Raw genomic sequence first — 27,165 nt, 5'->3', positions numbered from 1 at the left:
CTCAACCAATACCTGTACTCCCTCTAGCGGGGCTAGGCGGCTCGTCTGGCTTCGGTCACAAAGGTAACAGGTTGGAGCTGCATTTAACGAATTTATCTGTCTGTCTCTAATTATGAATATGCTCTGCTCTTTCAGAAGTATTTTCTGTCAGATTTAAACAGTATCTGTATCTGCACCAAGTAAAACAACAGAAGATGACTCGAAAGTCGAAAATAAATTGATGAATTGTACTACTTTGACCAAATAGCAGGTATGTTTCTGGATGTTGTTTAGTTAGCAAGCTAGCTAACGAACTAACCCAGACAGCTAAATTAACTAGCTAGTTATGACAGTAGCTTGGGGTTAGCTTGCTAGCTCTAGCTGGTTGGCTTGCGCAATACAGACACATAGCTAGCTAATACATTTGTCCGCTCCGTCTTTAATAACTTGCTCTCTTGTTGGTGTCTTACCCGAAGTTAACTTTTAATGGTGGCGAAACGGTGCTGGGTAACGTCACTCAGAATTCAAAGGCCACGGAGCAGGTGTATCTTTGCATTGCCTCGTCTAGATCTCTCCCGTAGTGGTATTCTCATTTTAAACCACGTGTACCCATCTGTCAATGTCAGTTATTTGACGCTTTCTCGGAGCTCATCTTCAACAACTGTGCTCACTGCCTCTCTTCTCCCAAGTTTCGCTAACGCTAGATGATACTATGACGCATACACTGAGGAATTCAATGTAGCCAGCGAACTCTGTTCAAAAGAGACCCAACGTAAGTTATCTAAGCTATTTACCATTCTCTGTCATTTTATTAGCCAACGTTCAGTGATTACACATGGACATGTGACCTACAGAAAGTACCCACTGGCCAGGGTGTTGTCTCATATCTGATGCAAGATCGCAAGTGTTAGATGGCTTGATAAGATGATGTTATGAATTTAAACTTGACATTGATGTCTATGCATTATTTTGTCTGTTAGTATGTAGAATTTAACACAGCAGTGTATTGATGACAGATGGGAGAATGCTCAGCCTGAGGGACATGTTTTACTGTTGCCACAGGCACAGAGTGAGAGAGAGAGACTGACAGAGAGAGTGATGAGACTGTTTACAAATTGGATGCTCTTAGAGGAGACCCTGAAGTGTGCAGGTAGGTGTGTAAGGGGGATGTTTACTGAGCAACACAGTGTGGAATGTGGGTGAGTGGAGGGGTGTTTTAGGTGCTTCTATTTGGTGTTTGTGTTCTATTTGGCAACACTGATGTCTTTGTTATGCCAATGGGTGCCATTAGACTCAGAGAGGAAGAAATAGCTGGTTGTTTGAGTGTGAGAGGAGTGGAAAAGGGTTTGGTCTAAGTCAAGAATGTAATGAAGAGACAGAAGGGATGAATTGCCAATCACCAAGGAAACGGTCTTAACTGAAGGACTGTCTTGGGGACCCAAGTTGGTGTGTTATTTACATTTTCTAATGACAGCAGCATTAATGTGGAAAGTCTTTGGTATTTCAGCCACTCATGACTGACAGTCATCAGTAGGGCCCTATAAAATCCGTGTTGTGGATGGAACACAGAATCTAGACACTAAAATGTTCAAATATTGTTGAATTCCAATGTTTTGTTTTTCTATTAAAGTGTGATTTTGAGTGAACCTGAATAAACTGCGAAAAACGGAAACCTAGAAAAACAAAACAGAGAAATCAGGCAAAAAGAAACCAGATTTTACAGGGCCCAACATCAGTCATGATATGTAATCTATTTGTGTCTCCACAGAAGGAAACAGTCACACACATGTAAGGCCATCCTCTTTCAGGTGCTTTCACTGAAGCACAGAAGCCTGTTGGTCTTAACCTGAGACAAGTACCCACAGTCAATCTCTGTTGCAGGTCTGGTCAGCTGCCTCATCATGTACTTTTCTCCAGAGAGAGAAACAGAGATTTGGAACCCAGGGGAGGGTTAGAGAGAGAGATGGCAGGATAGAGAGAGGTTAGGGGGATGGAGGGAAGGCTGGAGAGATGGATGGATGGAGGGAGTGATAGAGAGGTTAGGAAGATGGATGAGGGAGGGAGGGATAGAGGTTAGGAAGATAGATTGAGGGATAGAGAGAGGTGGGAGGGAAGGATAGAGAGTTTAGAGATGGCGGTAGGGATACAGAGGTTAGAATGGGAGGGATAGAGAGGTTATGGGAGGGAGGGAGCGATAGAGAGGTTAGGGGAGGGAGGGAAGAAGGGAGGGATAGCGAGAGGTTAGAGACAGGTTCGAGAGATGGACAGGTTAAAGAGATGGGGGGGAGGGTCAGTTGCAGAACAGTGATGTGAGGCAGACAGACAGACTGAGGGAGAGCTGGAGAGGGCCAGGGGGAGAAGAGTGTTGCGCTCCCAGCGTTTCTGCCCTCATTTTCTGCTCCACATCGTTTGGACAATAGGATGGGCTCACCCTCTTTCCCCTGACTGTCTCCCCTGGCCCTCTCCTCTCAACTGTACCCTTTCACTACTTAGCAGCTGAACTGGCCTGTTGGAAGTGGCTGGACACATTGACACAGACAGATAGATAGAAAGGAAGGTGGAATGAGAGAGTGAGAGAGAGAGGGGGAAGTGGCTGGGGTCCACTCCTGTGTTCCTGTTATGTTTGGTCCTATTCACTGTCAGTTCTCCCTGCTGAGACTGAGCCTCTGTCTCACACACGCAGGCGCACAAGCAAGCAGTGTTTCCCAATATGTTTCAGTACCAGGGACAGGCAAGCAATGCCCCTCCCTCCTTAGAATAGCCAAGTGCGTAGATTAAACTGTAGAATGGAGTAAATCAATGTCAGGAGGTCAGCAACATACTCCCAAGGACCAGGGGTTGAGAAACACTGCCTTAAACTCAGCCTCTACAACTGATTATGGATGATTAGCCTCTGCATGCAAAAAGAAGGGTTGGTGTTGAATGTCCTTTGTATCTGTTGACCTATATCTGAAATAGATATCCTAGGCTTTCTGTGGTCCTCTGTCTGAAAGACCAGACTTGTTGCTGGCTTTCTGTGGTCCTCTGTCTGAAAGACCAGACTTGTAGCTGTCTTTGGGACATCTTCACCACTACTTGCCACTTGGCCATTAGGTGTGTGTGACTGCGTGTGTGACTGTGCGTGTGTGTGACTTTGTGCACGTGTTACGGTCGTCTGCACTAATGTACAGTAACGGGGGCTTTTTCAATGGCATGCTTTGGATGTCTGTCTTAGGGCGAGGGATGTGCTAAGTGATGAGCTGAACTGTACACACACACTGGAGTTGTAATGATAATGGCATTTTGGGTTATGATTAATTGTCATGCAAATGGGCATGGTTATTCTAATTTTTGTTGCAAAATGTTTTGAGCTTATAATGCATCTGTAAAAATGAGTTAGGACTAGAAGTCGACCGATTATGATTTTTCAACGCGATACCGATTTATTGGAGGACTAAAGAAAAGCCGATTCCGATTAATCGGCAGATATATATATTTGTAATAATGACAATTACAACAATACTGAATGAACAAAAACTACACTTTTATTTTAACTTAATATAATACATCAATAAAATCCATTTAGTAGGTTCAATTTGGCAAAAACAAAGTGTTGGAGAAGAAAGTAAAAGTGCAATATGTGCCATGTAAAAAAGCTAACGTTTAAGTTCCTTGCTCAGAACATATGAAAGCTGGTGGTTCCTTTTAACATGAGTCTTCAACATTCCCAGGTAAAACGTTTAGGTTGTAGTTATTATAGAACTATTTCTCTCTATACCATTTGTATTTCATATACCTTTGACTATTGGATGTTCTAATAGGTACTTTAGTATTGCCAGCCTAATCTCGGGAGTTGATAGGCTTGAAGTCAGAAACAGCGCAATGCTTGAAGCACAGCGAAGAGCTGCTGGCAAACGCAGGAAAGTGCTGTTTGAATGAATGTTTACAAGCCTGCTGCTGCCTACCACCGGTCAGTCAGACTGCTATATCAAATCATAGACTTAATTATAATATAATAACACGCAGAAATACGAGCCCGTAGGTCATTAATATTGTAAAATCCGGAAACTATAATATCAAAAACAAAAGTTTATTCTTTTAGTGAAATACGGAACCGTTCCATATTTTATCTAACGGGTGGCATCCATAAGTCTAAATATTGCTGTTACATTGCACAACCTTAAATGTTATGTCATAATTATGTAAAACACAATTTCCCTAGTTAATATTGCCTGCTAACATGAATTTCTTTTAACTAAATATGCAGGTTTAAAAAAATATAAACTTGTGTATTGATTTTAAGAAAGGCATTGATGTTTATGGTTACGTACATTCGTGCAACGATTGTGCTTTTCCGCAAATGTGCTTTTGTTAAATCATCCCCCGTTTGGCGAAGTTGGCTGTCTTTGTTAGGAAGAAATGGTCTTCACACAGTTCTCAACGAGCCATGCGGCCAAACTGCTGCATATACCCTGACTCTGTTGCACAGAACGCAAGAGAAGTGACACAATTTCTTTAGTTAAAAAAATTAATGTTAACAGGCAATATTAACTAAATATGCATGACCTAGTCATGACAGCTCACCATGTCAATGAGGCATGCGGTGTAATGACCTAGTCATGACAGCTCACCATGTCAATGAGGCATGCGGTGTAATGACCTAGTCATGACAGCTGACCATGTCAATGAGGCATGCGGTGTAATGACCTAGTCATGACAGCTGACCATGTCAATGAGGCATGCGGTGTAATGACCTAGTCATGACAGCTGACCATGTCAATGAGGCATGCGGCGTAATGACCTAGTCATGACAGCTGACCATGTCAATGAGGCATGCGGCGTAATGACCTAGTCATGACAGCTGACCATGTCAATGAGGCATGCGGCGTAATGACCTAGTCATGACAGCTGACCATGTCAATGAGGCATGCGGCGTAATGACCTAGTCATGACAGCTGACCATGTCAATGAGGCATGCGGCGTAATGACCTAGTCATGACAGCTGACCATGTCAATGAGGCATGCGGCGTAATGACCTAGTCATGACAGCTGACCATGTCAATGAGGCATGCGGCGTAATGACCTAGTCATGACAGCTGACCATGTCAATGAGGCATGCGGCGTAATGACCTAGTCATGACAGCTGACCATGTCAATGAGGCATGCGGCGTAATGACCTAGTCATGACAGCTGACCATGTCAATGAGGCATGCGGCGTAATGACCTAGTCATGACAGCTGACCATGTCAATGAGGCATGCGGCGTAATGACCTAGTCATGACAGCTGACCATGTCAATGAGGCATGCGGCGTAATGACCTAGTCATGACAGCTGACCATGTCAATGAGGCATGCGGCGTAATGACCTAGTCATGACAGCTGACCATGTCAATGAGGCATGCGGCGTAATGACCTAGTCATGACAGCTGACCATGTCAATGAGGCATGCGGTGTAATGACCTAGTCATGACCTAGTGATGACTGCTGACCATGTTAATGAGACTTACTGAGGGAAACAGAGGGAGGATCCTTCACAAGGACTGGCTGTAGATCATGTGTGATTACACATAAAGATCCTAGATTGAGGAAGGAGTCTCACCTTTGCTGTGCTGGTTGGGCAGGGCTGGCCTGGCCTGGCCTAGGCAGGGAAGAGGAAAAACTAAACCAAGTGGAACTCAAGAGAGAGAGCAAGAGAGTACACGGAATGGGAGCCAGAGAGTGGGAGGTAGGGTGTGTGTGTTTCCAGGTTAATGAATAATGAAGGTCACTATGAACAAAGTCCATTCTAAAGCAACTCCACTGAGACTCATTCTCTCACACACACCTTTGTAACTTGCAAACCCAATAGAAACACACACAGTCCACCCTCTTTCTGTGTGTCTGCATGACATTCATACCAGTCAGATATTCAGTTGACGTACTTTCCCGGTAAAGAAAACAATATATTGCTGCTGTCACATTCACTTCTTGAAAGTATAACACTTGGAATAGCTGTATTAATATTGTCTTTCCCCCTCTCCACTTTCTCTCCCCTTTCCCTGTCTCTCCTCCTCCGCCCCGTCCCCTCTCGCTCTCTCCCTCCCAAGTATGAGTACTCCGTCAGGTCGGAAGAGCCCCGTGGACTACGGGGTTCAGATCCGCTTCATCAACGACTCAGGAGGGGGGCTCCCCTCGACCCAGCTGAGATCCAAGCCCCCCTCCACCTCTAAGTACGGGGTGGCTGTCAGGGTCCAGGGCATCGCTGGACAACCCTATGTGGTTATGAAGGACGGGGGCCCAAAGGGAGATTCGTATGGGGTGCAGCTCCGTACCCACTACCCCCCGGGTTACGGCAGTCTGCCCCGCAGAAGAGACCGTGAGGAAGGAGGGGGAGAGGGAGAGGGGGGAGGAGGGCCGGGATGGGCGTTACGCAGGGCACAGTCACATGGTTCATTACTGGAGAGTGAGGGGGGAGGAGGATTTGGGAGACCACCAGGAGATGGGAGGTCTGGTAGCTATGGGAACCTGGATGGAGGGATTGGGGTCGCGGAAGAGAGAATGGAAATAGGGGTGAGGGAGGGGGTAAGGGGAGGAATATAATGTGTGGGTCATATCAGTCTGGGCTCAATGGGTCACTGGGGAGGGGAGGGGGAGTCAGTATGCCCCTGACCTCCATCCTTCCCAAACAGAGCAGCTGACCATGGCACACCCCCACCCCCAGAGCCTTCCTTACCCAACACACCCCCACCCTCAGAGCCTTCCTTACCCAACACAGCCCCACCCCCAGACCCCCGTCAACAGACTGATCAGCAGGTTTGACGGCAGCAGCAGTACCAGAGAACAACAGAGGGGGCGCTCTCCTGTAGCAGAGGACCCTAGAAACACCATCTCCTCTTCCCTCGCCCCCAACCCCTACTCCTCCCCTTCACCCTCTCTCACCCCCAACCCCTACTCCTCCCCTCACAGCAGCCTGGGGCGGGGCCAAGGCTCCGTCAGCAAGGCAACACCCCACCCAGCCAGTCAGTGGGCTCCGCCGGGGAGGTTTGTCGCTGTGGAGACGCCGTCAGCCAATCGGACGGACCCGCTGGTAAGAGACTGGACGGGAGGAGAGAGCGGTTACTAACTAGTATACTTAGCTAGTACATTGTCAATACCTCCAGTAAAGTTTAAAAACATACTAACACTGAGCTCTGTCTAAAGGTGACCCCTGACCTGCTTCAGAGTTCAGAGGTCACCAGTGAGGAGGAGCAGGTCATGCAGACCATCTACAGTGTACTCAGAGAAGGGTAGAGCATTTATCTTACGGCGTCATTCAACATTAATTTAGGCCAGTTATCAACATCCTTCTGACCATGTGTGTTTGACCTGTTGTTCACCCCTCAGGACCAGTGAGAGTGACTCAGTCATCAGACACAAAGTCAGGGTGATCTTCCAGAAGATCAAGGGACTCAAGGTACTTTAATATACAGTGCCTTCGGAAAGTATTCAGACCCCTTGACTTTTTCCACATTTCTGTTGTTACAGCCTTATTCTAAAATGGATTAAATAAAAAAAAATCCTCAGCAATCTACACACAATACCCCATAATGACAAAGAAAAACAGGTTGTTAGAATTTTTGTTTTTACATAAGTATACAGCCACTTTCCCTTTGATTGGAGTCTCCCTGTGGTTAATACAATTGATTGGATATGATTTGGAAAGGCACACACCTGTCTATAGAAGGTCTCACAGTTGGCAGTGCATGTCAGAGCAAAAACCAAGCCATGAGGTCAAAGGAATTGTTCGTAGAGCTCCAAGATAGGATTGTGTCGAGGCACAGATCTGGGGAAGGGTACAAAAAAAATGTCTGCAGCATTGAAGGTCCCCAAGAGCACAGTGGCCTCCATCATTCTTAAATGGAAGAAGTTTGGAACCACCAAGACTCTTCCTAGAGCTGGCCGCCCAGCTAACCTAAGCAATCGGGGGGAGAAGGGCCTTGGTCAGGGAAGTGACCAAGAACCAGATGGTCACTGACTGAGCTCTAGAGTTCCTCTGTGGAGATTAGAGAACTTTCCAGAAGGACAACCAACTCTGTAGCACTCCACCAATCAGGCCTTTATGGTAGAGTGACCAGACGCTTGGAGTTTGCCAAAAGGCACATAAAGACTCTCAGACCATGAGAAACAAGATTCTCTGGTCTGATGAAAGCAAGATGAACCTGTTTGGCCTGAATGCCAAGCATCACGTCTGGAGGAAACCTGACACCATCCCTACGGTGAAGCATGGTGGTGGCAGCATCATTCTGTGGGGATGTTTTTCAGCGGCAGTGACTGGGAGACTAGTCCGGATTGAGGGAAAGATGGACGGAGCAAAGTACAGAAAGTTTTGATGAAAACCTGCTCCAGAGCTCTCATGAACTCAGACTGGGGCAAAGGTTCACCTTCCAACAGGACAACAACCCTAAGCACACAGCCAAGACAACGCAGGAGTGGCTTCGGGACAAATCTCTGAATGTCCTTGAGTGGCCCAGCCAGAGCCTGGACTTGAACCCGATCGAACATCTCTGGAGAAACCTGAAAATAGTTATGCAGCGACACTCCACATCCAACCTGACAGCTTGAGAGGATCTGCAAAGAAGAATGGGAGAAACTCTCCAAATACAGGTGTACCTAGCTTTTAGATTTTATTTTATTATTTATTTAACCTTTTATTTAACTAGGCAAATCAGTTAAGAACAGATTACCATGACAGCCAACCAAAAGGTAAAAAGCCTCCTTCGGGGACATACCCAAGAAGAAGAGGCTGTAATCGCTGCCAAAGGTGCTTCAACAAAGTACTGCGTAAAGAAAGGGTCTGAATACTTATGTCAATGTGATATTTCAGTTTATTTTTAATACATTTGCAAAAATGTCTAAACCGGTTTTTGCTTTGTCATTATGGGGTATTGTGTGTAGATTGATGGAAAACAACAATTTAATTCATGTCAGGATGACGCTGTAACGTAACAAAATGTGGGAAAGTCGAGGGGTCTGAATACTTTCCGAATGCACTTTAGTAGTACTCTAATATACACCTCAAGGTACTATTATCTACAGTGAGCTCCAAAGGTATTGGGACAGTGTCACAATTTGGATGTTCAGATAGAATATAATGTTTCTAAACTCTTCTACATTCATGTGGATGCATAGTCCTGAATTAATATTTAATGTTTTTTTATTTGACCTTTTTATTTAACTAGGCAAGTCAATTAAGAACAAATTCTTATTTTCAATGACGGCCAAGGAACAGTGCCTTGTTCAGCGGCAGAACGACAGATTTTTACCTTGTCAGCTCGGAGATTCGATCTTGCAACCTTTCGGTTACAGGTCCAACACTCTAACCACTAGGCTACCTGCCGCCCCATAATGATGAGTGAGAAAGTTAGACGCACATATCATACCCCCCTGCTAACCTCTTACCATTACAATAACAAGGGAGGTTAGAATTTTTTGCGGGCTAAGATATTTATGCCTCTAACTTTCTCACTCATCATTATTCACGATTCATTCAGGATTATCCATAATCATGGTAGTATAGACATTATTAATGTAGAAGTGTTTAGAAACATTATATTCTTATTTACAATAAAAGTAACTCCAAAATGACACAATACATTATTCACCATTCATTTCTATTTGGCAAAAAAATATAAAATGCTACCAAAACAAACAACAAATGCATCCAACAAGTTTGCGGTCACAAGCTTGATGTAATCATTGTTTTCTAGGAATATGGGACCAAATACTAAACGTTTTACTACTTTTTAATACACAAGTGAATTTGTCCCAATACTTCTGGTCCTCTAAAATGGGCTATCTACAAAAAGTGCTGTAATTTTGAAACGGTTCACCTGATATGGATGAATATACCCTCCAATCAAAGCTGACAGTCTGCACTTTAACCTCGGAGTCATTGTATAATTTCAAATCCAAAGTACAGAGCAAAAAATAAAACAATGTTACTGTCCCAATACCTTTGGAGCTCTCTGTACATCTCCATACACCTCAGTAGTACTTTAATACACATCTCTATACACCTTGGTAGTATTCTAATACACATCTCTATACACCTTGGTAGTATTCTAATACACATCTCTATACACCTCGGTAGTACTTTAACACATCTCTATACACCTCAGTATTATTCTAATATACAGTACCAGTCAAAATGTTGGGCACACCTACTCATTCCAAGGTTGTTCTTTATTTTTACTATTTTATACATTGTAGAATAATAGTGAAGACATCAAAACTATGAAATAACACATGGAATCATGTAGTAACCAAAAAAGTGTTAAACATCAAAATATATTTGAGATTCTTCAAAGTAGCCACCCTTTGCCAGCTTTGCATACTCTTGGCATTCTCTCAACCAGCTTCATTAAGTAGTCACCTGGAATGCATTTCAATTAACAGGTGTGCCTTGTTAAAATTTAAGTTGTGGAATTTCTTTCCTTAATGCGTTTTGAGCCAATCAGTTGTGCTGTGACAAGGTAGGGTTGGTATACAGAAGATAGCCCTATTTGGTAAAAGACCATGTCCATATTATGGCAAGAACAGCTCAAATAAGCAAAGAGAAACGACAGTCCATCATTACTTTAAGACATGAAGGTCAGTCAATACGGACATTTTCAAGAACTTTGAACGTTTCTTCAAGTGCAGTCGCAAAAAACATCAAGGGCTATGAAGAAACTGGCTCTCATGAGGACCGCCACAGGAAAAGAAGATCCAGAGTTACCTCTGCTGCAGAGGATGTTCATTAGAGTTACCAGCCTCAGAAATTGCAGCCCAAATAAATGCTTCAGAGTTCAAGCACGTACACATCTCAACATCACCTGTTCAGAGGAGACTGCGTGAGTCAGGCCTTCATGGTCGAATTGCTGCAAAGAAACCACTACTAAAGGACACCAATAAGAAGAGATTTGCTTGGCCGAGAAACACGAGCAATGGGCATTAGGAAATCTGTCCTTTTGGTTCCAACCGCCATGTCTTAGAGAGACGCAGAGTAGGTGAACCGATCTTCGCATATGTGGTTCCCACCGTGAAGCATGGAGGAGGTGTGATGGTGTGGGGTGCTTTGCTGGTGACATTGTCGGTGATTTATTCATAATTCAAGGCACACTTAGCCATGCTGGTTAACAGAGTTCTGCATCTATATGCCATCACATCTGGTTTGTGCTTAGTGGGAGTATCATTTATTCAGGACAATGACCCAAAACACACCTCCAGGCTGTGTGAGGGCTATTTTACCAAGAAGGAGAATGATTGAGTGCTGCATCAGATGTCCTGGCCTCCACAATCACCTGACCTCAACCCAATTGAGATGGTTTGGGATGTTGGACCGCAGGCTAAAGGAAAAGCAGCCAACAAGTGCTCCTTCAAGACTGTTGGAAAAGCATTCCTCATGGAGCTGGTTGAGAGAATGCCAAGAGTGTGCAAAGGGTGGCTAATTTTGAAGAATCTCAAATATAAAATATTTTGATTTGTTTAATACCTTTTTGGTTACTACATGATTCCATATGTGTTATGTCATAGTTTTGATGTCTTCACTATTATTCTACAATGTAGAAAATAGTAAAAATACCGTGCAGGACGTTTGGCATTTGCCAGAGAACACCAAGATTGGCAAATTCGCCACTGGCGCCCTGCGCTCTTCACAGATGAAAGTAGGTTCACACTGTGCACATGTGACAGCCTGGAGACGCCGTGGTGAACGTTCTGCTGCCGAACATCCTCCAGCATGACCGGTTTGGTGGTGGGTCAGTCATGGTGTGGGGTGGCATTTTTTGGGGGGCTGCACAGCCCTCCATGTGCTCGCCAGAGGTAGCCTGACTGCCATTAGGTACCGAGATGAGATCCTCAGACCCCTTGTGAGACCATATGCTCGTGCGGTTGGCCCTGGGTTCCTCCTAATGCTAGACCTCATGTGGCTGGAGTGTGTCAGCAGTTCCTGCAAGAGGAAGGCATTGATGCTATGGACTGGCCCGCCCGTTCCCCAGACCTGAATCCATTTGAGCACATCTGGGACATCATGTCTCGCTCCATCCACAAATGCCACGTTGCACCACAGACTGTCCAGGAGTTGGCGGATGCTTTAGTCCAGGTCTGGGAGGAGATCCCTCAGGGGACCATCAGGAGCATCAGGAGCATGCCCAGGCGTTGTAGGGAGGTCATACAGGCACGTGGAGGCCACACACACTACTGAGCCTCATTTGGACTTGTTTTAAGGACATTACATCAAAGGTGGATCAGCCTATACTGATGTAGTGTGGTTTTCCACTTTAATTTTGAGTGTGACTCCAAATCCAGACCTCCATGGGTTGATAAATTTGATTTCCATTGGTAATGTTTGTGATTTTGTTGTCAGTACATTCAACTATGTAAAGAAAAAAGTATTTAATAAGAATATTTCATTCATATCTAGGGTGTTATTTTAGTGTTCCCTTTATTTTTTGGAGCAGTGTACATCTCTATACATCTCCGCGGTACTCTAATATACATCGCTATACACCTCCGCGGTACTCTACTATACAGTGGGGAGTATTTGATACACTGCCGATTTTGCAGGTTTTCCTGCTTACAAAGCATGTAGAGGTCTGCAATTTTTATAATAGGTACACTTCAACTGTGAGAGATGGAATCTAAAACAAAAATCCAGAAAATCACATTGTATGAAATTTAAGTATTTCATTTGCATTTTATTGCATGCAATAAGTATTTGATACATCAGAAAAGCAGAACTTAATATTTGGTACAGAAACCTTTGTTTGCAATTACAGAGATCATACGTTTCCTGTAGTTCTTGACCAGGTTTGCACACACTGCAGCAGGGATTTTGGCCCACTCCTCCATACAGACCTTCTCCAGATCATTCAGGTTTCGGGGCTGTCGCTGGGCAATACGGACTTTCAGCTCCCTCCAAAGATTTTCTATTGGGTTCAGGTCTGGAGACTGGCTAGGCCACTCCAGGACCTTGAGATGCTTCTTACGGAGCCACTCCTTAGTTGCCCTGGCTGTGTGTTTCGGGTCATTGTCATGCTGGAAGACCCAGCCACGACCCATCTTCAATGCTCTTACTGAGGGAAGGAGGTTGTTGGCCAAGATCTCGCGATACATGGCCCCATCCATCCTCCCCTCAATACGGTGCAGTCGTCCTGTCCCCTTTGCAGAAAAGCATACCCAAAGAATGAGGTTTCCACCTCCATGCTTCACGGTTGGGATGGTGTTCTTGGGGTTGTACTCATCCTTCTTCTTCTTCCAAACACGGCCAGTGGAGTTTAGACCAAAAAGCTATATTTTTGTCTCATCAGACCACATGACCTTCTCCCATTCCTCCTCTGGATCATCCAGATGGTCATTGGCAAACTTCAGACAGGCCTGGACATGTGGCTGGCTTGAGCAGGGGGACCTTGCGTGCGCTGCAGGATTTTAATCCATGACGGCGTAGTGTGTTACTAATGGTTTTCTTTGAGACTGTGGTCCCAGCTCTCTTCAGGTCAATGACCAGATCCTGCCGTGTAGTTCTGGGCTGATCCCTCACCTTCCTCATGATCATTGATGCCCCACGAGGTGAGATCTTGCATGGAGCCCCAGACCGAGGGTGATTGACCGTCATCTTGAACTTCTTCCATTTTCTAATAATTGCGCCAGTTGTTGCCTTCTCACCAAGCTGCTTGCCTATTGTCCTGTATCCCATCCCAGCCTTGTGCAGGTCTACAATTTTATTTACAGGTACGGGTAGATGTCCTTACACAACTCTCTGGTCTTGGCCATTGTGGAGAGGTTGGAGTCTGTTTGAGTGTGTGGACCGGTGTCTTTTATACAGGTAACGAGTTCAAACAGGTGCAGTTAATACAGGTAATGAGTGGAGAACAGGAGGGCTTCTTAAAGAAAAACTAACAGGTCTGTGAGAGATGGAATTCTTACTGGTTGGTAGGTGATCAAATACTTATGTAATGCAATAAAATGCAAATTAATTACTTAAAAATCATAATGTGATTTTTCTGGATTTTTGTTTTAAGATTCCGTCTCTCACAGTTGAAGTGTACCTATGATAAAAATTACAGACCTCTACATGCTTTGTAAGTAGGAAAACCTGCAAAATCGGCAGTGTGTCAAATACTTGTTCTCCCCACTGTACATCTCTACACATCTCTGTAGTACTCTAATATACATCTCTGTAGTACTCTAATATACATCTCTATACACCTCCGTAGTACTGCTCATCTTATTTCAATTTGTCATTGGTGGTGCTAGCTGTCATTCTATGGGGTATCCACTAAAGTCACTCTCCCCCTCTCAGCCCAGTGAGAGCTCTGGTGAGGAGTGGAGGAGAGAAAAGAGGGATCTGGAGAGGAAGATGATGGAGCTACAGACCTCTCTACAGGAGGAGAGGAGGGTGAGTGGAGGAGAGTAGGAGAAAAAGAGGAAGGAGTGATCATTTGGGACGTGATGGAAAGAGTGGAGCGATGGTGTTTGTTTGGCACTTAGGAGGCTCTCACGGTGAGCTGTTTCAACAGTAGACACACCAGCTGAGCCCACCGTGTGTGCGTTTTCTGAGAGGAGCTGATGTTTTTAGTGGCAGTCTAATCCAAATGCCCTAAAAGCCCTGTAAATGGACCACCGATGATTTTAAACCAGTTTAAACCTGTTGGGTTAGAGGTGGACACACACACATTATTATATCTGATAATGAGTAATTATGTGTTGGCTTAAGGGAGTTGGGCTGGTATTTAACTCTAACACCCTATAATCACTTAATCATGTATGTGAATTCTACAGTGAGGATTAAAGCCTGTCTGACACTATTCTGAAGAACACACAGACACACAGCATGTTTAAATAGAGAATCATGCCTGTTCTCCAAAATATTTCTAATGATGTAATTAAATACTACCACTCTGTCACCTCCCCACTGTCTGTCGTTGTCTGATGTTGTGGTGGTCATGTAGCCTACAGTACAGGACTGTGTGTGTGCATAGGGCTCTGTGGGCAGCTCTGACCCTGTGTTAAAGGCAGAGCTGGATTCATGTATGGATGAGAACATGCAGCTCCAGGAGACTGTGGACAGGAAGAAGACTGAACTACACCAGACACACTCTGAGTGAGTAACAGTGAGCAGGACAAATGACCTGGGTAGAAGGAAACCTTGAGAGGAACCAGGCAGGTTGAAAGTGACTCCAGGCTGCTGGATCAGAACTGGTTATAATGATGGCTTGTTGAAAGGTTCTTTGTTAGTGTTGAGATAAAGAGCATCAGATCTCTCTTGTAAAATAGATTTTATCTCAATGAGAATGACCTGTAGAAATAAAGGTTAAATGATTAAATCACGGTCTCTGTCAGGCTGAGTCAGTTGCGTATGGAGAGAGAGAGTGCTGAGTCCAGAGTCAGAGAGATGGAGGACCGACTGGGCGAGCTACAGGAGGAGCTGAGGACAGAGAACGGCAACAAGACGGTAACACAACATTTGGGTGGTCTTGAGACACAAGATCTTTGTTGTGCACTCTTTGTAACTGTCCTGTAGGAGTGTATTGTGTGTCTACAGGACCTGGTGACGTGTCAAGCGTCTCTGTTGGAGGTGTCCATGTTGAAGCAGAAGCTGGAGGATTCTCTGAGACAGAGAGAGAGGGAGCTGACGGCCCTGAAGGGAGCTCTGAAGGACGAGGTGGCCACGCACGACAAAGACATGGAGACACTTCGAGAACAGTACAGCACTGACATGGAGAGACTGAGGAGTACAGTGGAGCAGGTCTCACAGGTACACACACACACGTTTCAGCGTTTATTCACCATGGCCACAGGATACAACCGGTGGAAAACGGTAGTCAAATTCTTACTTGAGAGCTCTTTCCCACCCACACGCGTGCACTGAGGGAGCAGCAGAGTGTGAAGTGATTGAGACCCACTGGACTTGCTTCACACCGGTGCATTATAGCAGGAACAACAAGTGATTACACCATTACGTTTGACTGCACAGACAAAGCCACAAGCAGTACATCAGCTGATCTCACATTCTTAATGACACGTCTTACTCCCTCTCTCTCCCCACTCTCTCTCTCATATCATCCTCCCTCTCCCCACTCTCTCTCTCATATCCATCCTCCCTCTCTCTTCTCTCCCCACACTCTCTCATATCCATCCTCCCTCTCTCTTCTCTCCCCCCTACCTCTCTCCCTACACTCTCATATCCACCCTCCCTCTCTCTCCCTACACTCTCTCATATCCCCCCTACCTCTCTCTCCACACTCTCTCATATCCACTCTCTCTATTCTCTCCCCCTACCTCTCTCTCCCTACACTCTCTCATGTCCACTCTCCCCCTCTCTTCTCTCTCCCCCTCCTTCTCTCTCCCCAGTCTCAGGCGGGTATCGAGTCAGAGCGGTTGCGTGTGAATGCGTCGGTGCGTACTCTACAGCAGCAGCTGGAAGACTGCAGGGACGAGAGTGGCCACTGGATGACGCAGTTCCACAATACAAGAGATGAACTACGGACCACCAAACAGGAGTGAGTACACGCACCCTACAGAGAATACAACCTTACTGTGAAATGCTTACTTTTAACCAACAATGCAGTTAAGAAAAATAAGTTATTTAATTTACTTAAGTAAAAAATTGACTGGTACTGTATACACACACACACACACTTCACTTACCAAGTCTTACACATCTCTTCCTGTTTTTCAACCATCCATGTATACATCTATGTAACCATCCACATGTCCCATTTCTGTTCTCCCATTCTGTACCGTCTCCTCCTCTCGTGTCTTATTGACTAGAGACACACCCATCACCCCTGAGCCACCGTGAGGGAGCCTATATATTTGCTGTATATAGGTTATAGCCATGCCAGTAGCCAGCCGTGCCAGTAGCCAGCCGTGCTAACCCTTAGCCTATAATTTCTGCGACCCCGCGGAAATGTAATTAAGATATTGAAAAAATCCCAGCAAAATGTCTGTTTAAGCTAGAGAGATGTTTTTTTGCATGGGCTGCATGCATGTTAGTAGCTGTGGAACAATTCCATATTTTAGAATCCTTTCTAGAGGGTTTTAATAGCTGCGGTTAATAGCTGGGGTTTATGGCCGTGTAGCTGACATTCCAGTTAAACCAGCTTCTGTGTTTCTCTATTTGACTGACTGACTGAAGAAATTGTGACACTGTAGAATGACCTCATTTTAACAACAAAACGTTTGATCAACTTTGAGGGACTGATATCAGCATTGGAGATTGAACTGTAGCTTTGTTGATCAAACTAAATGATGTCTGATCAGTGCTCATCTGTGACTTGATTTCTAGATTTTGAAATGGATCTTTAATTGGTTAAAATGGTGTGTGTTTGTGTTGCAGGATGCTGCAGGCTCGTCTGGAGAAAGAGGAGCTTGAGGAAGAACTGAATGAAGTACAGGAGAGGGTCAACACCATGAAACAGCAGATACCAGACCCCAGTCATACACACACACTCAACCAGGTACACACACACACTGATTCTGACACACACACTCTCAACAAGGTACACACTGACACTGTTCTCCATTGTCATGTCAGGAGCTGCAGAGTTTGCGTGCCGATCTGCAGCAGGCCCAATCAGAGGCAGAGAAGAAAAGGGCGGAGCTCGATAAAAAGGTCATGGAGGTAATCTCCCTGAAGAAGGCCAACCAGGAGCAGGAGGCGGAGCTCAAGTATGAGATGGACAGGCTGAGGGGCCAATCAAATCGAGCCAAAGAGGATCTGGCCAAGGCCCAGGAGAGAACCAAACAGGTGTGTGTTGTGTAGTACCAGCTATGTGACTGGGAAAGATGGCCACTTTTCCTCCCTTTTATTCATAATCTCCATCCTTCTCTCAACCACTCACCTCTTTTGTTTCTCTCCATAGCTCCCTGACCCGTCGGTCGTGTCTGGCCTGCAGTCAGAGTTGACTGATGCTCGTGGGGAGAGAGACCGACTGGGAGAGAAACTCTCCAGCACTGAGCAGGAGCTGCAGTCAAACACAGAGCGGCTGGCCAGAACCCAGACAGAACTAAACGCTCTCAGAGACTCACAGCAGGAGCACGAGGCAGCTAACACACGCCTCCGAGAGAAACTCTCACGCCTGGAGGTGAGACATACACACACATTACACTACCTCTTTCTCACAGCTCTTTGTTAGTGGGTGTGTTGTTTCACAGTATGTATTTGTGTGTGTGTCCCCAGTCTCAGCTGGCTTCCAGTGCATCAGAGAGTTCGGAGGCAGAGCTGTCCCTCCAGGCGGAGTTGAGGGGGTTGAGGCAGGAGCTTGACGAGGCCAGGAGAGGAGCCTCTCGGCTGGGCCAGGACCACCGGCAGCTCAGTCTGCGTCTGGAGGACATGGAGAAGGAGAGGGACCAGCTCACACAGACCAACACACAGCTGGAGGAACAGAGGAGACAGCAGGAGCGGTCCCTGGACAAACTCAATAAGGAGGTGAGGAGTGTGTGTGTCTACATGGGTTTTTCTGATGCTCTGTGTACTGCATTGAAGTGCTGTGTTTACAAATGTACACTGTGCAAATAAAAATCTCTCTACTTACTCCTCGCTCTCTCCCTACTCTCACTCTCACTCTGCCTCTTTCTCTGTCCATGTAGTTTGAGTCTCTGTCCCAGTCGTCTGGTGAGGAGGTGCATGTTCTCAGGGCCCAGCTGGAGGAACAGAGAGAGAGATCTCGCAGTGAGACACAGGAGGCCCAGAGGCAGGGCAATGACACACTGGTAGAACTGGAGAGGAGCCAGACCTCCCTCAAGAGACTGGAAGAGGAGGTGAGAGAGAGGAAGGGACAGGGTGAGAGAGGAGGAGGAAAAGAGAGGAGACGGAGGAGGAAAGGGTCTTCAGGAGGTGAGAAAGAGATGGATGGAGGGAGGAATGGACGGGGTGAGAGAGGAGGAGGTAAAGAGGGAGGAGACGGAGGAGGAAAGGGTCTTCAGGAGGTGAGAGAGAGGAAGGGACTGGGTGAGGGGAGGAGGGAAAGCGAGAGGAGGAGGAAAGGGTCTTCAGGAGGTGAGAGAGAGATGGATGGAGGGAGGAATGGACGGGGTGAGAGAGGAGGAGGGAAAGAGGGAGGAGACGGAGGAGGAAAGGGTCTTCAGGAGGTGAGAGAGATATTGGATGGAGGAGGAAGGGACGGGGTGAGAGGAGGAGGAGGGAAAGAGGGAGGAGACGGAGGAGGAAAGGGTCTTCAGGAGGTGAGAGAGATATTGGATGGAGGGAGGAAGGGACGGGGTGAGAGGAGGAGGAGGGAAAGAGGGAGGAGACAGAGGAGGAAAGGGTCTTCAGGAGGTGAGAGAGAGGAAGGGACGGGGTGAGAGGAGGAGGAGGGAAAGAGGGAGGAGACGGAGGAGGAAAGGGTCTTCAGGAGGTGATGGTATTGGTCAGGGCTAGTCAACTCTCACCCTGCCGGAGCCTGCTGCTTTTTTCTTCTACCTGCTAATGAATTGCACCCACTGCTTTGAGGTCCTGAGATGAGTTTGAGGGGTGAAGGTGATTTGTCTTTAACGCTGATCCAGAGTGTGTGTGTGTGTGTGTGTGTGTGTGTGTGTCGTGCGTCAGGCGTCACGTCAGAAGAAGGATCTGCTCTCTGTGGTTGAGGAGCGAGACAATGTTCAACTGGACAAGGAGCTGCTCACCAACCGCCTGCACCACCTAGAGGCTGAACTGGAGAACAGCAGGAGCAGCCTCACAGACAAGAGCAGGGAGCTCCGCAGCACGGAGGACAAGATGAAACGACTGGAGCTGGAGCTGGAGGAGGAGAAGGGATCTGTGGAGCTACTCACTGACAGAGTCACCAGGACCAGAGACCAGGTACACACACACACACACACACACACACACACTATAAATGTGTGTCAAGCAGCTTTCACCAGTCTGTTGGTTAACAGTTGAAAGAACCAGGACCAAGCTAGGAAAATAATGTATTTGTTATCTCTCTCCTCACCCTCTTTCTCCCCTCACCCTCTTTCTCCCTTCACTCTGTCTGGCGCTCCTCTGTCTGGCGCTCCTCTGTCTGGCGCTCCTCTGTCTGGCGCTCCTCTGTCTGTCTGTGTGCAGATGGAGCAGCTGCGTTCAGAGCTGATGCAGGAGAGATCCTCCAGACAGGACCTGGAGCTGGACAAGAATGCCCTAGAAAGACATGTACGTTAAGTCTGTGTCTCCACTGAAATGATCTTAAGGTCTGAGTGATGATTGATTATGCTTAAATCTCTTTCTCTCTCCAGTTGAAGGAGTTGAAGACCAGAGTATCTGATATGGAGGGTCAGTCTCGCTCCTCTGTAGGAGTGGCTCAGCTGGAGAGTAAAGTTCACGAGTTGGAGGAACGCCTCCACAGCGAGGATAGGTACACCGCACACTACACGTCCCACAATGCACCACACCCCAGGAAATACAGACGCCACAATGCACCACATAGTCTGGAATATGATATTTTGTAACAAAAGCTGATTTTGTGTTTGGTATGGTAGTTCACTGTTAGTTATAGAAGTGTACCTTAAATTGACATTCACATTATTGATGACAAGTAAAGCTTATGATATTATGAACTGGTCACACATCTGTATCCAGAATCACCTTGTTCATGTTTGTGCTAAACGTGTGTGTGTGTGTTAGGGAGAAGAACTCCATGTTGTCGTCTCAGCGTCGCCTGGAGAAGAAACTGAAGGAGCTCAACTTTACCCTGGAGGAAGAGAGACACCAACACACAGAACAGAGAGACCAGGTACGTGCGCATGCACGCACACACACACACACACACACACACACACACACACACACACACACACACACAGCCTGACTGATTCCTCTGTGTTGTAGCTGTCTCTGCGTGTGAAGGCTCTGAAGAGACAGGTGGATGAGGGGGAGACCGAGGTAGAGAGGATGGAGGGATTGAGGAGGAAGGCCCAGAGAGAGATGGAGGAACAGATGGAACTAAAGGAGGCCTTACAGGGCAGAGTCACCGCGCTGGAGACTGAGCTCAAGTAAGTCTGTGTGGGTTGTGTTTCCAATTCTGACACTCTACCTGTTTCACATGTTAGATTACTAAGTATCTCCTTTCTCCTAGATGTGGCTCTTCTTCTGAACCAGCCCAATTCTCTCTGTTCTCTTCCACTCCCTCCAGACCTCTTTCTGTTCTTCTGTTCTCCTCCACTCCCTCCAGACCTTTCTGTTCCTCTGTTCTCCTCCAGACCTTTCTGTTCCTCTGTTCTCCTCCAGACCTTTCTGTTCCTCTGTTCTCCTCCAGACCTTTCTGTTCCTCTGTTCTCCTCCAGACCTTTCTGTTCCTCTGTTCTCCTCCAGACCTTTCTGTTCCTCTGTTCTCCTCCAGACCTCTTTCTGTTCTCTTCCACTCCCTCCAGACCTCTTTCTGTTCTCTTCCACTCCCTCCAGACCTCTTTCTGTTCTCTTCCACTCCCTCCAGACCTTTCTGTTCTTCTGTTCTCTTCCACTCCCTCCAGACCTTTCTGTTCTTCTGTTCTCTTCCACTCCCTCCAGACCTCTTTCTGTTCTCTTCCACTCCCTCCAGACCTCTTTCTGTTCTCTTCCACTCCCTCCAGACCTCTTTCTGTTCTCTTCCACTCCCTCCAGACCTCTTTCTGTTCTCTTCCACTCCCTCCAGACCTTTCTGTTCTTCTGTTCTCTTCCACTCCCTCCAGACCTTTCTGTTCTTCTGTTCTCTTCCACTCCCTCCAGACCTCTTTCTGTTCCTCTGTTCTCCTCCAGACCTCTTTCTGTTCTCTTCCACTCCCTCCAGACCTCTTTCTGTTCTCTTCCACTCCCTCCAGACCTCTTTCTGTTCTCTTCCACTCCCTCCAGACCTCTTTCTGTTCTCTTCCACTCCCTCCAGACCTTTCTGTTCTTCTGTTCTCTTCCACTCCCTCCAGACCTTTCTGTTCTTCTGTTCTCTTCCACTCCCTCCAGACCTCTTTCTGTTCTCTTCCACTCCCTCCAGACCTCTTTCTGTTCTCTTCCACTCCCTCCAGACCTCTTTCTGTTCTCTTCCACTCCCTCCAGACCTCTTTCTGTTCTCTTCCACTCCCTCCAGACCTTTCTGTTCTTCTGTTCTCTTCCACTCCCTCCAGACCTTTCTGTTCCTCTGTTCTCCTCCAGACCTCTTTCTGTTCTCTTCCACTCCCTCCAGACCTCTTTCTGTTCTCTTCCACTCCCTCCAGACCTCTTTCTGTTCTCTTCCACTCCCTCCAGACCTCTTTCTGTTCTCTTCCACTCCCTCCAGACCTTTCTGTTCTTCTGTTCTCTTCCACTCCCTCCAGACCTCTTTCTGTTCCTCTGTTCTCCTCCAGACCTCTTTCTGTTCTCTTCCACTCCCTCCAGACCTCTTTCTGTTCTCTTCCACTCCCTCCAGACCTCTTTCTGTTCTCTTCCACTCCCTCCAGACCTCTTTCTGTTCTCTTCCACTCCCTCCAGACCTCTTTCTGTTCTCTTCCACTCCCTCCAGACCTCTTTCTGTTCTCTTCCACTCCCTCCAGACCTCTTTCTGTTCTCTTCCACTCCCTCCAGACCTCTTTCTGTTCTCTTCCACTCCCTCCAGACCTCTTTCTGTTCTCTTCCACTCCCTCCAGACCTTTCTGTTCTTCTGTTCTCTTCCACTCCCTCCAGACCTTTCTGTTCTTCTGTTCTCTTCCACTCCCTCCAGACCTCTTTCTGTTCTCTTCCACTCCCTCCAGACCTCTTTCTGTTCTCTTCCACTCCCTCCAGACCTCTTTCTGTTCTCTTCCACTCCCTCCAGACCTCTTTCTGTTCTCTTCCACTCCCTCCAGACCTTTCTGTTCTTCTGTTCTCTTCCACTCCCTCCAGACCTTTCTGTTCTTCTGTTCTCTTCCACTCCCTCCAGACCTCTTTCTGTTCCTCTGTTCTCCTCCAGACCTCTTTCTGTTCTCTTCCACTCCCTCCAGACCTCTTTCTGTTCTCTTCCACTCCCTCCAGACCTCTTTCTGTTCTCTTCCACTCCCTCCAGACCTCTTTCTGTTCTCTTCCACTCCCTCCAGACCTTTCTGTTCTTCTGTTCTCTTCCACTCCCTCCAGACCTCTTTCTGTTCCTCTGTTCTCCTCCAGACCTCTTTCTGTTCTCTTCCACTCCCTCCAGACCTCTTTCTGTTCTCTTCCACTCCCTCCAGACCTCTTTCTGTTCTCTTCCACTCCCTCCAGACCTCTTTCTGTTCTCTTCCACTCCCTCCAGACCTCTTTCTGTTCTCTTCCACTCCCTCCAGACCTTTCTGTTCTTCTGTTCTCTTCCACTCCCTCCAGACCTCTTTCTGTTCCTCTGTTCTCCTCCAGACCTCTTTCTGTTCTCTTCCACTCCCTCCAGACCTCTTTCTGTTCTCTTCCACTCCCTCCAGACCTCTTTCTGTTCTCTTCCACTCCCTCCAGACCTCTTTCTGTTCTCTTCCACTCCCTCCAGACCTCTTTCTGTTCTCTTCCACTCCCTCCAGACCTCTTTCTGTTCTCTTCCACTCCCTCCAGACCTCTTTCTGTTCTCTTCCACTCCCTCCAGACCTCTTTCTGTTCTCTTCCACTCCCTCCAGACCTCTTTCTGTTCTCTTCCACTCCCTCCAGACCTTTCTGTTCTTCTGTTCTCTTCCACTCCCTCCAGACCTCTTTCTGTTCCTCTGTTCTCCTCCAGACCTCTTTCTGTTCTCTTCCACTCCCTCCAGACCTCTTTCTGTTCTCTTCCACTCCCTCCAGACCTCTTTCTGTTCTCTTCCACTCCCTCCAGACCTCTTTCTGTTCTCTTCCACTCCCTCCAGACCTCTTTCTGTTCTCTTCCACTCCCTCCAGACCTCTTTCTGTTCTCTTCCACTCCCTCCAGACCTCTTTCTGTTCTCTTCCACTCCCTCCAGACCTCTTTCTGTTCTCTTCCACTCCCTCCAGACCTCTTTCTGTTCTCTTCCACTCCCTCCAGACCTCTTTCTGTTCTCTTCCACTCCCTCCAGACCTCTTTCTGTTCTCTTCCACTCCCTCCAGACCTCTTTCTGTTCTCTTCCACTCCCTCCAGACCTCTTTCTGTTCTCTTCCACTCCCTCCAGACCTCTTTCTGTTCTCTTCCACTCCCTCCAGACCTTTCTGTTCTTTTGTTCTCTTCCACTCCCTCCAGACCTTTCTGTTCTTCTGTTCTCTTCCACTCCCTCCAGACCTCTTTCTGTTCCTCTGTTCTCCTCCAGACCTCTTTCTGTTCTCTTCCACTCCCTCCAGACCTCTTTCTGTTCTCTTCCACTCCCTCCAGACCTCTTTCTGTTCTCTTCCACTCCCTCCAGACCTTTCTGTTCTTCTGTTCTCTTCCACTCCCTCCAGACCTCTTTCTGTTCCTCTGTTCTCCTCCAGACCTCTTTCTGTTCTCTTCCACTCCCTCCAGACCTCTTTCTGTTCTCTTCCACTCCCTCCAGACCTCTTTCTGTTCTCTTCCACTCCCTCCAGACCTCTTTCTGTTCTCTTCCACTCCCTCCAGACCTCTTTTTGTTCTTCTGTTCTCTTCCACTCCCTCCAGACCTTTCTGTTCTTCTGTTCTCTTCCACTCCCTCCAGACCTCTTTCTGTTCTCTTCCACTCCCTCCAGACCTCTTTCTGTTCTCCTCTACTCCTCTTTCTGTTCCTCTTGTCATTGGTAATGAGTTCAGTGAGCTGACATTTACTGGCAGCCTGTTCACTCCCCACAGCCAAACTAGCGTGCGGTGTGTGTGTGTTGTGTATCATTCTATGGATCACTGAGCTCCTCTCTGATCCCTCAACAGAGATGCTGCTATCAGACACACATCATTACAGAATAAAGCAGTCGGATTCAAACACACACAAACACACTTCTTCAACAGTCACACTCACCCAGCTGTGTAAAGGTGTCTCATTAAACCCCACTCAACAGTACTGTGGGAACACACACACACACACGTACGTATGTGCAGGTCAGCTGTGAATGGGGAGGCAGAGACAGATCTAGCAGACAGAGCAGTCATCCCTGTACAGTGGAGAGAACAAGTATTTGAAACACTGACGATTTTACAGGTTTTCCTACTTACAAAGCATGTAGAGGTCTGTAATTTTTATCATAGGTACACTTCAACTGTGAGAGACGGAATCTAAAACAAAAATCCAGAAAATCACATTGTATGATATTTAAGTATTTCATTTGCATTTTATTGCATGGCATAAGTATTTGATACATCAGAAAAGCAGAACTTAATATTTGGTACAGAAACCTTTGTTTGCAATTACAGAGATCATACGTTTCCTGTAGTTCTTGACCAGGTTTGCACACACTGCAGCAGGGATTTTGGCCCACTCCTCCATACAGACCTTCTCCAGAACATTCAGGTTTCGGGGCTGTCGCTGGGCAATACGGACTTTCAGCTCCCTCCAAAGATTTTATTTTGGGTTCAAGTCTGGAGACTGGCTAGGCCACTCCAGGACCTTGAGATGCTTCTTACGGAGCCACTCCTTAGTTGCCCTGGCTGTGTGTTTTGGGTCGTTGTCATGCTGGATGACCGAGCCACGACCCATCTTCAATGCTCTTACTGAGGGAAGGAGGTTGTTGGCCAAGATCTTGCGATACATGGCCCCATCCATCCTCCCCTCAATACGGTGCAGTCGTCCTGTCCCCTTTGCGGAAAAGCATCGCCAAAGAATGATGTTTCCACCTCCATGCTTCACGGTTGGGATGGTGTTCTTGGGGTTGTACTCATCCTTCTTCTTCCTCCAAACACGGCGAGTGGAGTTTAGACCAAAAAGCTCTTTTTGTCTCATCAGACCCCATGACCTTCTCCCATTCCTCCTCTGGATCATCCAGATGGTCATTGGTAAACTTCAGACGGGCCTGGACATGTGGCTGGCTTGAGTAGGGGGACCTTGCATGCGCTGCAGGATTTTAATCCATGACGGCGTAGTGTGTTACTAATGGTTTTCTTTGAGACTGTGGTCCCAGCTCTCTTCAGGTCATTGACCAGGTCCTGCTGTGTAGTTCTGGGCTGATCCCTCACCTTCCTCATGATCATTGATACCCCACAAGGTGAGCTCTTGCATGGAGCCCCAGACCAAGGGTGATTGACCATTGACCATTGAACTTCTTCCATTTTCTAATAATTGCGCCAACAGTTGTTGTCTTCTCACCAAGCTGCTTGCCTATTGTCCTGTAGCCCATCCCAGCCTTGTGCAAGTCTACAATTTTATCCCTGATGTCCTTACACAGCTCACTGGTCTTGGCCATTGTGGAGAGGTTGGAGTCTGTTTGCGTGTGTGGACAGGTGTCTTTTATACAGGTAAAAAAGTTCAAACAGGTGCAGTTAATACAGGTAATGAGTGGAGAACAGGGGGCTTCTTAAAGAAAAACTAACAGGTCTGTGAGAGCCGGAATTCTTACTGGTAGGTAAGTGATCAAATACTTATGTCATGCAATAAAATGCTAATTAATTACATAAAAATCATACAATGTGATTTTCTGGATTTTTGTTTTCGATTCCGTCTCTCACAGTTGAAGTGTACCTATGATAAAAGGTACACTTCAAAAATTACAGACCCACTGTATGTCACACCAGTCAGTTCCCATATCTGACCAGCAGAGGGCTCTCTCCCTGACAGATACTACAGGGAACCACACTGTCTACTGTAGAAGTCAACTGTCTACTCCCACAGATATTTGCCTCTGTTGTAGTGAACAGTAGATGATGAAGATAACATTTCTGAAGCTGATGGTGGTGTGTTTCAGGAGGAAGGTGCAGCAGGCGCAGCGTCAGGCCCTGGACTCGTCGGCTCTGAGCTCTGACGAAGATGATGAAGGCCTGTACGACCCCTCCAGCATCACGTCCATCCTCACTGGGAGCAACCTTCACACCAGCTCCTGCTAGAGGGGGGAGGGAGGGGTAGTGGCAACATTCATACCAGCTCTTTCTAGAGGGAGGGAGGGGGGGTAGTGGCAACCTTCACAACAACTCTTGCTAGAGGGAGGGAGGGGGTAGTGGCAACCTTCACACCAGCTCCTGCTAGAGGGAGGGAGGGAAAGGTGGGTAGTGGCAACCTTCACACCAGCTCCTGCTAGGGGGTAGTGGCAACCTTCACACCTGCTAGAGGGAGGGAGGGAAAGGTGGGTAGTGGCAACCTTCACACCAGCTCCTGCTAGGGGGTAGTGGCAACCTTCACACCAGCTCCTGCTAGAGGGAGGGAGGGAAAGGTGGGTAGTGGCAACCTTCACACCAGCTCCTGCTAGGGGGTAGTGGCA

At 47.0% G+C, this 27,165-nt stretch overlaps 1 protein-coding gene across 6 annotated transcripts; it reads left to right on the top strand.

Moving 5' to 3' along the window:
* Positions 1-27: 27 nt before the first annotated feature.
* On the top strand, positions 28-26,856 carry LOC112239168 (cingulin). 6 transcript variants are annotated; one of them, XM_042307182.1, is made up of 22 exons: positions 49-250; positions 669-751; positions 1,042-1,129; positions 6,044-7,023; positions 7,137-7,222; positions 7,320-7,389; positions 14,257-14,352; positions 14,936-15,057; positions 15,297-15,408; positions 15,478-15,711; positions 16,308-16,456; positions 17,296-17,416; positions 17,494-17,706; positions 17,822-18,043; positions 18,139-18,387; positions 18,549-18,719; positions 19,507-19,758; positions 20,005-20,088; positions 20,172-20,290; positions 20,560-20,668; positions 20,764-20,927; positions 26,656-26,856. In XM_042307182.1, exons 4-22 carry the CDS (start codon positions 6,637-6,639, stop codon positions 26,792-26,794), a joined length of 3,099 nt encoding a protein of 1,032 aa, XP_042163116.1. In that variant the 5' UTR covers positions 49-250; positions 669-751; positions 1,042-1,129; positions 6,044-6,636; the 3' UTR covers positions 26,795-26,856. The 6 variants fall into 6 exon arrangements, with proteins under 6 accessions (XP_042163123.1, XP_042163116.1, XP_042163117.1 ...); XM_042307183.1 differs by lacking the exons at positions 669-751; positions 1,042-1,129 and adding an exon at positions 5,579-5,682; XM_042307180.1 differs by lacking the exon at positions 1,042-1,129.
* The last annotated feature ends 309 nt before the right edge of the window (positions 26,857-27,165 follow it).

Source organism: Oncorhynchus tshawytscha, linkage group LG03 (assembly GCF_018296145.1).
Source record: "Oncorhynchus tshawytscha isolate Ot180627B linkage group LG03, Otsh_v2.0, whole genome shotgun sequence".
Lineage (NCBI taxonomy): Eukaryota > Metazoa > Chordata > Actinopteri > Salmoniformes > Salmonidae > Oncorhynchus > Oncorhynchus tshawytscha.
Note: the sequence above shows the minus strand (reverse complement) of the source record. Positions and strands in the feature narration are given on the sequence as shown.

Excerpts from the sequence above, each read along its gene's own strand:
- LOC112239168 (XM_042307189.1), top strand. The coding sequence starts at position 6,637 with ATGGCACACCCCCACCCCCAGAGCCTTCCTTACCCAACACACCCCCAC. Across the intron at positions 15,712-16,307 it reads CAGTGGAGCAGGTCTCACAG|TCTCAGGCGGGTATCGAGTC; the intron begins GTACACACACAC and ends CTCTCTCCCCAG. Across the intron at positions 17,707-17,821 it reads CCCAGGAGAGAACCAAACAG|CTCCCTGACCCGTCGGTCGT; the intron begins GTGTGTGTTGTG and ends TTCTCTCCATAG.